This window comes from Cnephaeus nilssonii, assembly GCF_951640355.1.
Source record: "Cnephaeus nilssonii genome assembly, chromosome: 17".
Taxonomy (NCBI): Eukaryota; Metazoa; Chordata; class Mammalia; order Chiroptera; family Vespertilionidae; genus Cnephaeus; species Cnephaeus nilssonii.
In genome coordinates, this window is record NC_137088.1 from 7902320 (window position 1) to 7919485 (window position 17166).

Below are 17166 nucleotides of genomic sequence, written 5' to 3' on the forward strand. Positions count from 1 at the left end.
GCACTGCTGGCAGTGGCAGCAGCAGAGGTGTGATGGGGCAGTCACCTTCCTCTGATCGCCGGGTTGCCTCCCACCCCTGAGGGCTCCCGGACTGTGAGAGGGGGCAGGCCGGGCTGAGGGACCCCCACTCCAGTGCATGAATTTTCATGCACTGGGCCTCTAGTACTAAAATACAAAAGATGCATATACTTTGGTATAACAACTCAACTTTCAAACATTTATCCTATTGAAACTTGCACAAATGTGTAGACATCCTATTCAGAGTTGCTCACGTTAGCAGAAAACTGGGGGAGTGGGGACTTGAAATGTCCATCGATGGGGGCTGGCTAAATAAATTCTGCTAACTCAATAAAATATTATGTGGCCATTAAATAGAATAATGCATATGCATATACACACACAATCCCTCCCATGGGCACTATGAAGTATGATAGGTACAAAGTAGAGTAGTTACTGTGGTCCCATTTTGGGGGGAGGAGGGGAGAAAGATGTGAAAAATAATGAGAATATTTGTACAGCTGTAAGCTGTGTATTATGGAAGCCTTCACATTCTCAGTTAGACATTTCTGTACTGTCTGAACTCTTTACAAGTAGGTATTGTTCTTGTTAGCAGAAAAAAACAAACCTAAAAATCCTATGCAATAACTTGCCCTACTGGCTTCTCACACCGTCTTTCTCCAATTTGGTGCCTCTAATAAATCTAAAATCCAATTTCGCTCGGCAGAGCTATTTAAAAAGCTCTCCTTTCCTCATACATCTGTAAGCTGCTCCAGTGCGTCAGGTTTCCCGGCTCCTTCTGAAAAGCCTTCGCTGCTCTGAGGAAGCACATACAGTCTGCCTCTTGCTCATCCAACAAAACAAATGCAAGAGAGCATCCAAGGCAAATGCTGCCGATGCTGGCTGCTTTCTGCGCTCGAAACCAGTCACTTCTTGCTGACATTTCCACTTTCTAAAAAGTGGGTGTTCTCCACTGTCTTGTTCCTGAATAAACTGTATGGGAGCCTACATCACTGAAGAAGTCTGAGAAAAAGTAACATTCAGAGGTTACACACTGAGGATAAGCAATCACTGCTGCCACGCTGGACCCTCCGGTCCTCCTGTGTATTTACCCAGAGTCCTTCTACCTGGTCCATCTATTAAAGGGATCCAAACGCACAGGGTTTTGTAGTGAGACTAAGTGACCCCTGGTACCCACAGTAGGCATGTTAGTTTTTAACACAAGCCTGAACCTAAGGGTGGCCAGTGACTGGGTGCCCCCACAGAGTCCAGAGTCAGAAGCGAAATAAACTCGAGTGGTGTCACCAGCCATGGTCAAAATCTGGGAGCTGCCACCAAACTGCCTTTTGGAGATGTCGCCCTGGAGCACACTGGCCCTTCCCACTATTTCTCCTTCCAGGAAGGAGGGGTCTGAATGTAACAACCATGCCTCGCCTCCCTCTAGCTCACTAACAAACTGATACGAACTGAAAGGCAAAAAGCCGGGAGGGCGATGTGCTGGGGCGAACACATAGCATGCTCCCTCCCTAAGTGAGACTCAGGTGTAACTGAGGACACAAGTCGGGATATCACCTACTGCAGCACTAGCCAAGAGCAATATAATGCACACCCTGTGTCGTAAATGTTCTGAAAGCTGCAGTAAAAAAGTAAAAAGAAACAGATGAAATTGATTCTGATAATACTGCATTTAGCCCCATATATCCAAACTACGATCATTTTAACATACAGTCAATATGAGAAAACTAGAGGCCCGATACATGAAATCTGTACAAGAGTAGGCTTTTGCAGCCCCGGCTGACTCGGCCCTCACAGCCCCGGCTTCGTTCGGAAGGCCGTCTGGACAGTCGTTCTGCTATTCGGTCATTCAGTCGATTTGCATATTACACTTTTATTATTATAGACTAGAGGCCCGGTGCAAAAAAATTCATGCACAGTCCCTCAGCCCGGCCTGCCCCTTCTCACTGTCCGGTAGCCCTCAGGGGCAGGAGGCAACCCGGTGATCAGGGGAAGGCAATGCCCCCATCACAGCTCTGCTGCTGCCACTGCCAGCAGGGCAAGCCTTGGCCGGCCCTGGTTACCTGAAGCCTCGGGCCGGCCATGGGCAGCCGGGCAGCCACCATCCAAGGCTTTCCTTTGCCTCGGGCGTTGGCTGGGCAGCCGCCATCTGAGGCTTGCCTGTGCCTCAGGCCAGCTCTGGGCGGCTGGGGGGCTGAGGGGACTGGGCGCCGCCATCTTTGAGGGTGTGGCAGTCAATTAGCATATTCCCTCCTTATTGGCTGTGGGCACTGCCATCTTTTGCAGCGGCATGATGGTCAATTAGCATATGCCCTCCTTATTGGCTGTGGGCGGCGCCATCTTTGCAACAGTGTGATGGTCAATTAGCACATCCCCTCTTTATTAGATAGGATTAAGCAGCAACTTTACACTCCTTTTGTTCTTGGAAACCCAACACGTTTGACACAGAGAGCATCTCAGCTGGGACTAGCCATGTTTCAAGTGCTCGTTATGCTACATGTGGCTCCTGGCTAACATGCTGAGATGCAGGTCTGCAGGGGAATCGAATCAACAGTGCAGGCAAGGCGTGGGGTGCAGGGCAGGCTCTCACAGAACCCAAGAGTCACAGCCCTTTGAACAGAAACAATGCCTTTTCTTTTAGAAACTCTTTGCTTCTTCTAAACTTCATGCAGTGGTTTGGTGCCTCTTGCATCTCCCTCATGCCACCTTTCTGGACCATGTCTCTCTCTTCACTTGTCTGTAGCTCACACAGGTGCCTGCAACTCACTAGCTGTGCCCTAATTTTACCCTTACTTCTTATGAGTCTAATTCTACAATCAAGAACAAAAACCAAGAAGAAGAAAAAAACTTACACTGTTGGGAAGGACATTATTTAATGCCCTGTCACTTATCTACGTCTTTGCTTTCTAACTTGGCCGTCTCCTTATAGAGAAGGAAGAAGGAATATTCTTCCCCGAAGCGAAGCCCAGGACCCAGAGCAGAACTAGAAACAAGAACAGTGACGATAAAACTTAGGATTCCACGTGGGAGAAGCATGGAGCACATGCCCACTATGTGCCCTGGGACTGGCCAACGGTATCCTAAGCTCTGTTTCAGCACTTTTTTTTTTAGTGGGTACAATATGTGGTTTTTCTCTTAATAAAGTCCATCTTCTTTTAAACTAGTTGGGCTGATTATGCTTTAGCCCAGGTTTACAGATATATTTATTTTACACATCTTCAGCCCACTTATTCAGCTAACCAGGAATTAATCATGTTAATAACATGGCATTAAAATCATTTGTTCAGATGTTATATTGGGCGACTTCATTCAATCCAGCAATAGATTGCACCTTATGACACAAACTACCAAGAATAGATCCATGCAAATACCAAGAAAACACCTCAAAGCACACACTTAAATGGCAGGATGTAGAAAGTCATCCTATATAATAAAAGCCTAATACAGTGATGGGCAACCTTTTGAGCTGGGTGTGTCAAACTTCGCCAAAAAACTGAGCATAACTCAGGGTAGTGTGTCACTTTGAGGAAAAAACATTATTTCGCAAATGTTTCATCCTCAGGAGCAGCAAATGTTTCATCCTTGGCATGCGGCCGCCTCAGCGGCCGCGTGTCATCAGAAATGGCTACGTGTGTCAGTGCTGACACGCGTGTCATAGGTTCGCCATCACTGGCCTAATATGCTAAATGTCGGGTCGTCCAATAGGCCGTTCAACCAATCAAAGCGTAATATGCTAATGATATGCTAAAGCTGCTCAACCGCTCACTATGATGTGTGCTGACCACCAGGCGGCAGTCAACTGGTTGACCAGTTGCTATGACATGCACTGACCACCAGGGGGCAGACGCTCCGACTGGTAGGTTAGCTTGCTACTGAGGTCCAGCCGATCAGGACTGGAGCCCTCCCGCGGTCCCTCCCTGGCTGACCAACCTCCCATTTCCCTCCCTGGCCCCGATCGTGCACTGCTGGGGTCCCTCACCTGGCCTGAGCCCTCTGGCAATCCAGGACCCCTCAGGGGATATCAGAGAGCCGGTTTTGGCCCGATCCCACAGGCCAGGCTGAGGGACCCCACTGGTGCACGAATTCATGCACCGGGCCTCTAGTCTTTGTATAATTGGTCACAGGGCTCCGTTCTGCAACCTACAGAAGCCCTGAACAGGTGCACCGGAAGGTGGAAGAATGAGATTTGTCTCCTGCAGCCGGTAAGTACTCCTTGCACAACTTTGAACGTATCTTCCTAAGTCAAGCATTTTAAAATTTTAATCAAAGATTGTTTTCCGGTTTAGAAACTCATGCCCCTGTGCATTGCAGAATCTTATTAAGGGCCTATTGTACACAAACATGCAGATTTATAAACTCATAAGGAACTTGCCATTTTAACACACCCTACGCACCAATCCACATTAGATGCATTGCAACGAGAATGGAGCAAAGTAATTTTAAAAGCCTAGATGGGTTGCAAACACTCCTTCAACGTAACGTGGCTGCCAGTCTGCACTGCGCTGGTATCTCCAAGATTAAATCCTCAGGCTCCACGGGCCCGTAAAGAGACTCTTTTCTAAAGACACAGTTGACTTGGAAGATTTACTACCGCTCACTTCAATACCTATCTTCGAGAACTGTTAAAACAATATAATTGTCAAACTAGTGTATTGCGAATCTCATTTTTATTGTTAACATTTGCCACTGAAATTGCTCTTTAATTGTTTGTTTTGGAACAGACACATAAAACATCATGACAGCAATACTTTGGCACATATTGGAAAATCTGCCATGAATAAAGATTTTTTCCCAATGAAATACAGTTTGCCTCTATTACTTGGCATTAAAATGATTTACTGAAATAGGCCAAAACATAAACCGCTGAAATAAAATGAAGAGAGATTACAGTTGCAGCAAAATGCAAAGGCCGATCTATTCAGCCGCATAATTGACACACGTTTAAATGCAACTTGGACTCCCTAGAAAGTGGCCAAAGGGGAAAAGGATGCCTCCAAAGCCAAACCATCGGGCACTTGTGAGGACTCACTTCCTCAGGAACCACGTTTATTAAGCAGATCCACATACGTGGCCGTAATGTGGACCCTGGAGACTGTAGGAATCCATTCAGCTAATCCACTGTGTGCCCCGAGCGTCCACCCCGCCCAACACAGCGGCCGTATTGCCACAAAAGCTCAGTGTTCTCACCCAGGTGGCCCCGCCAGGAAAGCAGCACCCGGCTGCTGTGACAGTCCCTTTTGGTAAGCGATCGGCTACCTGGCTTTCAGGGCTTGGCCTGCCAGAGTGGGGCACGGCGCAGGATAGAAAGCGTTCCACCCTGAGTGTGGTGTTAGCGCTCCCGGGCCCTGGGATCGGGCCTCGGAGACCAGCTCTGCCTTTTAGGCTTCCTTCCTCTCAGCCCTTCTGGCTCATCTCGAAAACCTCGCTGAAGGAGACCTGCAGAGATCTCCCAGAGTTCAGCTTTCAACCTGTTTCAAGTTTCCAGTGTAACCTGTGACGCCAAGCCTGATTCTCTCCCGGCCCCACCGCGGTGGCCGAGCGGCCACCTCCTCACCCCATTGCTCATAGCTCCTGCAGCACCGAAGCTCTGAAGGTTTGTTCGAAGTAGAGGGCACTGATTTTTTCCACCCCAGCATAACGCCCTGCAGGACCGGGGTCCAAATGGCCCCTTATCCTCTCTCCCTACACTTCCCCGTGGTTTCCGGCCCAGGCACCCCAAGCTGGATGCCCCCTCTCCACATGACACCTCCCTCAAGGCCCCATTCAAAGGTTACTTCTTCTGTGACACTCCTCTCCCCGACACTGAGCAGTGGGTTCCTCCCTCCCCTGGGACCCACAGTGTCCTCTCCCTCCCTCCATGAAGTCCCATGCTGCTCCTGACCAATTCTGTGCCCACGCCTGGCCCTCTCTCTGCCCCGCACACCAGGGGGCCAGACATTAGGCACCCAGGCAGGAGGGCGCACTGTGTCTCCTGAGTTGGCAGTTGCAATTGGAGATTACTTTTATCTTTTTAAAAAGATAACAAAAACTCCTTTCAGTGGGTTATGTATTTAACCAGTGCGATCCATACTGGGAGCTCTCGGTTTTAGCGCACAACCCCAGGAATCTTTACTTAAAGTTTGTACGTGGCTATTTTGTGCCAACGGGACATGAGATTCAGAATTCTGCTCTCTTCATCTTCGCTCTTCTCCTGGCCTGCAGGCCAGACACAGACGCTGCCTGCAACCCCAGCCCAGCAGAAGAGAGGTTTGCTTTCTCAATGAAAACCATACAGGGAAGGAGGCACTGCTGGTAAGAGCACAGCATGTGTGGGACTCCAGAAAAGAAGAAAGAAGCTATAAAAGCCTGTAATTGGGCTCTAAGTACATCTGAAAGAAGCCGGAAAACAGTTAGGAGCTAAGAGTAAAGGGAGAAAAAAAATCCAGAGGTCACAGTGGACCACCAGCTGAATGATTCAAATGCTGTTTTGCTTTTTGAGTGATGGCTAGAAGACGCAAGCAGTAGACAAGCATGCAGGACCCTGCACAATCTTTTCATTGTCTCCTTCTGATCAAATCATTGCTGAAAGCTGCTACATATATCCAGACCCCACATACGCTCTTGCACTTAGAAACCAAACCTAACTAAAGAATATCCTGTGTCTTCTTGAAACTAGGAATCCAACAGTTCTAAGATATACCATTATTTTATCAAACAGTAAGAAAAATGCTGCCTGTGACATGCTTTTTTATTACCTCAAATTTTTATTTTATTTTTATGGAAAAGGCTATTTTAGACTTATTCAGACATACATCCTTATAGCATATCTTTCTTGGACACATAAAAAGAAAAATAAAGGCAAAATAAACTGGTTAAGACAATGACAACCAGGTCATCTGGCTGAGAGCAATTGTAAGAAGCCACTGATTTGGAAAGTACATCCCATTTTCAGAAATGTTAAAATCTGAAAAAAATTGCACACACCATAGCATCAATAAAATACTATTTTATGCCTAGTTCAGTGGCAAAATTTAGAAAGGACATGGTAATAGTTTACAGAATAACTGCTACAGAGATATTTCATGGATTAGGAAATGTATTGATATAGAGGGGAAAAGTTGAGATTATTCTTCAACTCAAGGACAAAAGTAGAATAGGGGTTTAATAATGTTCTTCAAGGACAGCAATGTCCTATCCCCAAAAGCAGTGATTTCCAACCGTGTTGGGTTTTTTTCTTTACTATTTTAGCAGCGAGACCTCTTTATAAAACACTCTCCTACGAGAAGCCTGAGGAGAGCGCTGCTCCGGCTGGAGGAAGCGCATCCATCGCCCTGCACGTGCCTGCGAGGTCACGGGGCTCAGGACCAGCTGAAATCCTGGCCTGGAGAGTAGAGGTCACCGTCTACCCACCCCCTACGATGCCACCACTCAAGAACAAGGGCTTAAATCATGCATTACTCAACTAAACATTCACTGTGGCCTGTAAAATGCAAAGCCTTCCTAGGTGCTCATTATGCAAAGACTAATCGAGTATGGAGGGGTTTTGTGAACCTGGAGAAGAAATGTCCTATGTGCAGCCTTCAGACCTTGAGGTGATTGCCAAAAGGTAAGAATTTGTTATCAGTGACCCAAGGAGCTATACTGACCTTAACAGGGTAGAGGCCCTCCCGCCACAGCAAGGGTGAGTCCCCCCGACCCCTAAGGCTCATGGTAGCTCTACAGTCTCTCTGTCTGCAACACGCCTCTCTCTCTTTCTTGTGTGTTTTGGTTTTTTTTTTAATTGATTTGAGAGAGCGAGAGAGGAAGGGAGAGGGAGAGAAGAGAAACTTGATTTGTTGTTCCACTTATTTATGCTTTCATTGATTGTTTCTTGTGTGTGCCCTGATCAGAGATTGAGCCCACAACCTTGGTCGACACTCTGACCACCTGGCCAGGACTAACACCATCTCTTTTCAAATGCAAGACAGATGTGGCTGAGTTTGGACAGCACAGGATCTTGCCCCTATGCCCAAGCACGTGGCCAAATGCAGCAGCTTACCACGCATTGCTCCAGAAACGAATCCACCTCCACAACAAACTAGCAAGCAAAACGCTTTAAAATCCCCACTCGAAAGCTCTTGATCTGCATGTGTCTTCGCCCCCTTTTCCTCCATTTCTTCTCCTAATACTGCTTCTAAAATCCCCTTTTACTATTTGCTTTTATTTTGTTGTTTTGGTGTGTGTTTTTAATTTTCTCAATTACAGTTGACATTCAATATGATTTTGTGTTAGTTCAGATGGACATTGGTTACACCCTTTTACTATTTGAAGCAATTTCAGTCTGGGCTCTAACCCACAACCACTCCTCCCCACCCAATTCAAACAGCTCAGCAGCTCCAACCAGCTCCTCTGAAAGCCAAAGGGATCTGGAGCTAAGAAAATTACCGTTTTCCCCGTGGAGCCATAGCAACATACAAACAACTTGCAGATTAACGCCGCAGGAGGATTAAAGAAAGCTGGTTTTCCATGCAGAGGGTTAGCAGACCCTCCCAGTTATTGCTCCGACCATGACCAAGGTAGGTTAGGCCGGTCTGTCCCCTCCTTTGCCCCTGGTGCTTTCGGCAGCTCTGGAGGGAAAGTGTTTGGCAAAGGGGGTACCTCCCCCCTCCCCCATACAGGGAGGCATTTCTTTGGTTCAGGGTGCTCCCTTGCTATAAGCACCAACTCGATTTTCAACCTGATTTTCCGATCTGTATTTATCATAAGTAGGGACTTATCAGAAGTGAGAAAAGTCAATCTGCATCCCATTTTATTCCCTACACGTAGAAACCTTAGGTGAAAGGCTTTCTTGAACAGATGGCTTCCAATTAAGTTGCATCCTGTGAAGAAATGGTGTATGGAAGCTAAGCCACTCTACATTCTGAAGAAGATTCTGCCCAGAGGCATAAAACTGTTGATCTGACCCTGTGACTACAGAGGGCTTCACGTTGAACATCAGAAATTCATACTGAAGAACAGTGATCATTATTCTTCCCTCCCTCCACAGACCAACCTCAGAAAAAGTACTTTCCACGTTAGATAACAAGTGGTCTTCAGTCAACAGAAATCAAATCAAAGGACTGTGAAAAGCGGGCAGTGTCCCTATGAACTCTCAGAGTGGGACAGAGCGTAGACAAGGAAACTGAGGCCCGATGAGGTTAAGTCAGGTCATGAGGGACACACACAAGTCTTCTGGGCAGTTAGGGTCAGCACTCAACGGCACAACATGGTCAAAACTTTTAAAAGTTTTACATTTCAGAAGCGTATCTCCTTACCAGGATGACTTCGAAAATGAGTGGGACCAGTTTGCTTTCCTCCACGAGTCTGTTAAGAAACAAAAAGATAACCACACGTTAGACGGCTCGTGCGTAAACTGCCGCCCCGCCACGCAGCACCGCCGCCCCGCGTGTTGCTGCTTCAATCCTGTGACTGAGAAACCATCTGATTAAACATTACTCATTTTTAATACACTGAACTACAGCCATTTAAACACGAGAAATATGAAGCCTCTTTGCAAATGACTATTAGTTTAGCCTTATTGATCCGCAGCAAGCAAAATCTCAGAGTAATATTTGTAAATGTAAAATTTTATTAAAATTCACAACTATTATGAAGACTATCAAACTGGGCAAGGCCAGCCAAATCGCGTAACCCATCATCACTGCACAGTTCAATTTTGAGCCTGTCACACTGTACTCTTTCTTATGTGCCTCATCAGGTATCTTCTCAGCATTAATGATTTAATGCACAGTGATTTTTTAAAATCATCTTTAACTTTAAAAAGTGTAGGCACCCATCACCCAATGGAATCTAGGCACTTCCCCCATTAAACCTCGTTTAAAAATGTCATCTGCTGGAAGAATTTTTCCATGCAATTTAAGATAAAATAGCCTTGATTCAAAAGTGACATCGTCTCTAAATAGTCCTTTAGTCCAAGGATCAGTAAACTTTCTTCTGTATAGGGTCAGACAGTAAATATTTTAGGCTTTGCAGGCCACACGGTCTCTGTAGCAACTACTGAACTCGGTCACTGTAATGGAAAAGCAGGCAAAAATAACACAGAAACGAGTAGGCATGGCTGTGCTCTAATGAAATTTTATTTACAAAAACGGGCAGGATGCCATGTTTGGCCCACAAGCTATAATTTGCTGATCCTGATTCAGTTTAAAAATCAGATTCCTTAATTTTATGGGAATTTACTCTGTATGATAAACTGCAGCACTTAAGCCTGTTGCCCTCGTAGATGCGCGCTGTTTGTCTATTTCACACTCTCTGCCAGGTGGATGGAAAGGGAATTTATCACCTGGCCTCCCTCGAGCTTGTCTGTCTAAGATAATATATTGATTAAAAAAAAAAAAAAAGCCTGTGAGACTAGCCCCAAAAAGATCACAGTGTTTACAAATATGTGTTAAGGGAAAGTGCGATACAGAGCGAGTTCCCAAAGACTGAAGCTTGAGAAAGCCCTACCCCTGTATCCAGCAAACCGAACGTGGTTATTTCTACAGGTTCAATATCGGGGAGAGAAAAGATTTTGACTACAAACGTTCAATTCATTTACATTCTCTCACTTCCCTGGGCAACGGCAGGCTCAGATCTGAGTATGAAGCTCCTTACCCCACGGCAGGGCAGAACGGGAAAAGCAGAGACTCAAGACCAAGCACAGCTTCAGGCCAGCACATTCCCGGTTTTCTTGCTCAGCTTCCCAGATGTTCACAATCTCCTTTCCTACAATGGTCTTTTTACATTTTTTCTAATATATACTCTCACTAGGCCTGGGCTGACATAGCCAAGCTCATGCATATCAGAGTTGCCCTAGCAACCAAAGACAAGGAAGTCACAGGGACAGACACCACTGCTTCTCCACTGGTACCTGGAAGGCACAGGTCCCTCCAGCACAGTCACCCCAACATCACATCTAAGCATCCACTCCCAACACCAGACTTCATAATAGTATCTTAAAATATAGCCCTGGCCAGTGTGGCTCAGGTGGTTGAATGTCATCCCATTCACTGAGAGGTCACCTCTTTGATTCCCAGTCAGGGCACCAGCCTGGATTGCAGACTCAATCCCCAGTAGGAGGTGTGCAAGAGGCAGCCAACAGATATTTCTCTCTCTCTCTCCCTCTTCCTTCCTCTCTCTCTAAAAATCAAAACATATTTTTAAATAAAATATATTCTATTATTAACATACTAGAGGCCCGGTGCATGAAATTCATGCATGGGGGAGGGGGTGTGTGTCCCTCAGCCCAGCCTGCACCCTCTCCAATCTGGGATCCCTCTCACAATCCAGGACTGCTGGCTCCCAACCGCTCACCTGCCTGCCTGCCTGATTGCCCCTAACTGCTTCTGCCTACCAGCCTGATCACTCCCTAACCACTCCCCTGCCAGCCTGATCAACGCCTAACTGCTCCCCTGCCAGCCCAATTGCCCCTAACTGCCCTCCCCTGCTGGCCTGGTCGCCCCTATCTATCCTCCCCTGCAGGCCTGATTGCCCCCAACTGCCCTCCCCTGCTGGCCCGGTCACCACTAACTGTCCTCCCTTGCCAGCCTGGTTGTCCCTAACTGCCCTCCCCTGCCAACCTGATTGCCCCTAACTGCCCTCCCCTGCCAGCCTGGTCGCCCCCAACTGCCTTCCCCTGAAGCCTGGTCCCCCCGCAACTGCCCTCCCCTGCAGGCCTGGTCCCCCCAACTGCCCTCCCCTTCAGGCCTGGTCCCTCCCAACTGCTCTGCCCTGCTGGCCTGACCGCCCACAACTGCCCTCCCCTGCCGGCCATCTTGTGGCAGCCATCTTGTGTCCACATGGGGGTGGCCATCTTGTGTGTTGGAGTGATGGTCAATTTTAATATTACCTCTTTATTATATAGGATTATTAAATAGGATGACTATATCAACAACCTTAATTCATTCTTTAAAATTACAACGCGTGCTCCTTCAGGTCTCTACAGGATGAGCAAGCTGACCTGAACCACCTCTGAAGTCTCTTTTAACTAAATTCTAACACTCCAGTCCTTACATTCTTCTGAAAACAAGCAATCATAACAACTTTGCTCTTTGATTTGACTAAGAGGCAAATCATTTAGGGCCACATCTGGTAAATAAAAAGGGAACCCACACTGAATAAAGCTACTTTTCATTAAAAAAAGATTTCTATGACATTTTCTGTGATTCATGGACCAACCCCAAATGTAATTCCAAAAGAACGCTAAAGCAAGGACTGACCGAGAGCGGCTGTAAACACTGGCCACTATGGAAGGCACTCTTTTTCCAGACGGTGAGATGTGAGCAGAGATGAGCCTACTGGGTATTGACTGGCATCTTCTTAATTAAAGATAATAAAACAGAGCATACCCAAGGGTGTCACACATAGTATTGTTGCGTCGACATTTTTATTTCAGTTCTGGGTATACATATGGGTGGTGCAAAAGCAGGTTTACAGTTGTTTGTATGGAAAATAATACAATAATTAAGAAATAATAATACAAGAATAAACTGTTTTGTATACTTATAACTGTAAACCTAGTTTTGCCCCACCCTGTATGTGCACTGGGTAGTGATGTAAAATGCTTTTTTTTTTTTAACCACAAGTTGTAGATAAAACATCTGAAATCCACACACTGCAGATTGCTGTGGATACAAGTCATCTGCCTGCAATACGTTCTGAACATTTGATTTGTAAACTCGGTCTCCTTACTGGAAGCCTTTCCGCTCCCCCCAACGAGTGGTCCCTGCCTGCAGTGCTCCAGCTCAGCTCTGAGCCGTGGGCACTCAGCTCCCCTGACTGGACACTGGGGGCCGCTCCGGGGTCAGGCCTCTGCAGACAGGGAGGACCAGGCTCGCCTCTAAAGAAAGCTGATGTTCAGGCAGCAAGTCTTCAATCATCAGAGTAGCCTGGATGATCATGATGCAAACGCTACCTTACTTTAGGGCTCGGCTGTGCTGGCCACCACGCGTTTACATCAGCAGGATCCTTTTACTACATGAGCCTGTTAAATCCTAAACTCGAAAAGAATGAAATGTCTATGGTTTATGAAGAGCCTGGAGGATGGGAAGTAGAGAGATTTATCTGAAAAAAATTTTAACCCAAAACAAACAAAATAGGGATCTTTTTAAAATGTTCCCTAATCTTAAAAGGATTGTGAAGACATTAACTGCAATTCAGTCCACTTTTCTTCCTTTATTTAGCCATCTCAGCACTGTGTGTCTCAGTGGCTCCAGAAGAATACATACCGCCTTCTCAAACATATTTCCTGGGACTACTTCACCGTGTGGGGTTATTTTGTTGTTTTGTTCTGTTTGGTGTGTATGGGGGGGTGCTTTCCCTCTTCATTACATCTCCAATAACCCTTCACGGCAGCACTAAATGACTGTTGACGGAATAACGGGGAGAAGGGGTCGGAATCTTAAAGGCCATCTTGGAATTCTGCCCACCACAAGCCTGACCTTGCCCTCCACCCCAATTCCAAATTACTCTGCCCCCTTTTTTAAAATCCTCACAGGAGGATATGTTTATTGATTTGAGGAAGGGAGGGAGGGAGGAAGGGAAGGAGGGAGGATGAGAAAGGGGAAGGCAGAGAGGGAGAGACAGGGAAGCGGGGGGAGGGGCAGGAGAGAGAGAGAGACCGACCCTAACCGGGGATTGACCGGCAACCTAGGTATATGCTCTGACGGGAATCAAACCCGCAACCTTTTGGTGCATGGGACTATACGCCAACTAACCGAGGCATCCGGCCAGGGACACCCCCTCCTTTTTAAAAGACAATTCATATTTGTTTCTTTAAATTAGCTGCTTCTGGCCAACTGTATGGAAACCCAAACAGATGCTGGACTTATAAAAAAATTTCCCCAAAATGCTGCTTAGGAGATTTAGAGTTTGTATTTGTCTCTAACCGAGCGCTAGATGGAAAACAAAGCTTTCATTTCTTATGACTTATACAATTTGCCAGCCTAATAGACCAACAACAGTCATTTTTAAATAAAAAAACTCTACCATCAGCTGAATTTCAAATTATTGGTTCAGTGAATCAGCTTCAAACAGAAATGGTTTCATAATGTTTCGCTATAGCATGATATTATGTCTACCCTGAAAGCAATAATATTGGTAACATTTCTCTTTGAAATGTCTGCCCTTGCCTGCAATGTTGGCTCATTCCCTTGCAGAGAACTGCAGAAGTTTCCCCAGCAAAGGTACACACATAAAAAATTATTTTTCACACAAACAAGGGGGTGCAGGGTTGAGAGTTTAGCAGCGTTAGCACATAGAATTGTTAGATCTGGTTATTTTACAAAGATCTATAGAATCCTCCTTATGGGCAGGCATTGTACATCTTCCCTGAGGAAGTTCACACCCCAGTGGGCAAAAAACATATACGACACAAAAATAATCCAAGTTATAAAGCTGAGGTCTTAGAATTAAGTTAGAAAATGAGGCTACTCCAGAATGCACCCCCTGATGTATGAAAATCTCCCACTGCCTAAAGTAGCATGTAAAAGATAATTTCAGTAAGAGAAAATATGGTTAAGTGAAAAGCAAGTGTTTTTCCCACAGAAAGGAGATTTTAGATGGAAATAAAAGAATAGTATGTTACATGAGCAACTCTGCAAAATGCTTTTCTACCTATCACCTCGACAGATGCCCAATCCAGGCCTGTGGTGATGCACGGAACGAGGCCACCAAATGCTCCTATCACAGAAAGGGCGGCAGGAGAGCCGGAAGAGCTGGGCCGCTCGTTGACACTCGCCCCTGCCCTCTCCTACCTCCAAGTGCTACAGGGTGTCTGCAAGTCCTGGGCTGCCAAGGGCTTTCGGGGAACTGTTCCTGCATGGGCACCCACACTCCTGTTACCCAGTGGGTTGTGGACTATCACTAATGTTAATGTCTGGTAAGAACCACCAGCCTGCCCGGCCGGCGTGGCTCAGTGGTTGAGCGTCGATCTATGAACAGGAGGTCACAGTTTCAATTCCCAGTCAAGGGCACATGCCCGGGTTGCAGGCTTGATCCCCAGTAGGGGGCATGCAGGAGGCAGCCGGTCAATGATTCATCACTGATGTGTCTATCTCTCTCCCTCTCCCTTTCAGTCTGAAATCAATAAAAATATATTTAACAAAAAACTGACCACCAGCCTGTGTGTAAGTGTGTACTTAATGAATCGATGTCTTCCTAATTATAGAAAATAATTAAAAATTGTAATGATTTTCTATAACTGCTTACATAAAGTTATTTATATAAAATATAGAAATACAGAAGCATAGAATATATTTTATGGAGTGTTATGTTTGAAAAAATGGAAAAGCATTACAAGGAAAATACTATAAGAAAATCATTAATAAGTTTTGATGCACTATTTACTTGTCTTGTTTTCTACTCACATAGGTCACTCTCTCTTTTCTATTCACATAGGTCACGCTCACCGCTAGCCACCAGTTGTGCACGTCCCCGTGTCACTCGGACAGCCTTGCCCCACTTGCTGTCTAATGACCCTGCGAGGCTAAGTCCACTCCCCAGGGAGAGACGCCGAAGCTTCCTCTGGGGAGGTAGCACTCAGTGTCGCTCACCAAGCCCATGACGGAGCTGGGATTAGAACTGGGATCTGCCTAATTTCAGAGCCTGTTAGAGACACGGTGTCAGGAGAGGGGGTGGGAGGGAGAGTTCAGATCATAACACATATGTTGGGTTTATTAAAAACCTTCCCTATGTCATTACATAGTCCTCTCAAATATGAGCCCTTATACCAGCACAGTTTTCTAGCCCACAAAGTATTTAATGAGTCCTCTTGATGGACCCTGGTTCTCCATTTTTCATCAGCTCCATAGAAAGCAAGCCAACGTAGTGGTGAAAGGACCACTCCTAACGCGCTCAGCTCTTCACTGGGCCTAGCTCCGTGCTTCCTTTCCGATGCAACAGCACCACCTGCTTCCCGCCGTGATGGTGAGGCGGGGACACGGGCTGTGGAGGGGAAGCAGCCAGAAAGCCCTCTGTGAAGACACACACGAGTTGTCTTATTACTGTTGCTTTAAATGTCTTAGTGAACATTCTTGCACATAAATATGTGTGCGTATCTTTTACTATTTTCTTAGGATATATTCATAGGAGTAGAATCAGCGAATATTTAAGGTTTAACACATACTGACAGCCTGCTTGTCACAAAAGATGTACTAATTTATGAAAGTGCACATTGCACTGGACTCTCAGCAAGTGCTATTCAAAACCTAACCCATGTGGTAACCGGAGACTAGACCCCGGGTGGTGAGCACACAATGAGGTATACGGATGCGGTATTATAAAGCTGCACACTGACACGTATGGAATGCTATTAACCAATATTACCCCAATCGATTCTATCAAAACAGTATTTTCACTCTACCAGTTTGCTTTTTAAAATTATTTTAATGGGCTGAAACTGGTTTGGCTCAGTGGATAGAGGGTTGGTCTGCAGACTGGGGGGTCCCAGGTTCGATTCCGGTCAAGGGCATGTGCATTGGTTGCGGGCACATCCCCGGTGGGGGGTGTGCAGGAAGCAGCTGGTCGATGTTTCTCTCTCATCGATGTTTCTAGCTCTCTATCCCTCTCCCTTCCTCTCTGTAAAAAATCAATAAAATATTAAATAAATAAATAAATAAATAAATACAATTATTTTAATGGGATTTTCTTTGATTACTGATAAAGGTGCTGCTTTTTCATGTTTATTGTGAGAAATGGCCTTTTCACTCCTTTATCCATTTTCCCTTTGGGCCTATTCTACTTCAGAATGTCAAGATACTTTGCAAACAGCTGGGCTGTGCTGTATCTATGACTCCAGGCAGAAGGAAGACAAGCATGCGATGGTGCATTCGGAGGGTGCAAGGTGTCTCGGAGCATTACCTCACTGAAGAACCCCACTTGGCCTGCTTCCCTGCCTGGGTTTCTTCCTATGTAACATGCGATGGCAAAGACCGCTGAGCGATAACACATGTTGGAGATGGTGATGGTGTGCCCAGGAAGTCACAGAACATTTGGAACTCAGACCGCTGTTTAGTCTGGCAGCTCTCGTGCTCTTTAATTATTTGACAAAGGCCCTGTCTGTACAGCCAACACTGCAATATAGTCTGACCAATAGCTGTCTTCACATGAAATCAGAGGACTTGACATTGAAAGGGAGGAGGACTGGGGAGAGATGAGAAA

General features: G+C 46.1%; 1 protein-coding gene across 4 annotated transcripts in view; it reads right to left on the reverse strand.

Annotated features, from left to right (window-relative positions):
- Positions 1-17166, reverse strand: part of ULK4 (unc-51 like kinase 4) — a 263268-nt gene that overhangs the window by 129132 nt on the left and 116970 nt on the right. For all 4 annotated transcript variants that reach the window (XM_079795341.1, XM_079795342.1, XM_079795339.1 and 1 more), the window contains one exon: positions 9285-9333. In XM_079795341.1, coding sequence (XP_079651467.1) covers positions 9285-9333 — 49 coding nt within the window. The remainder of the gene's footprint in view (positions 1-9284; positions 9334-17166) is intronic.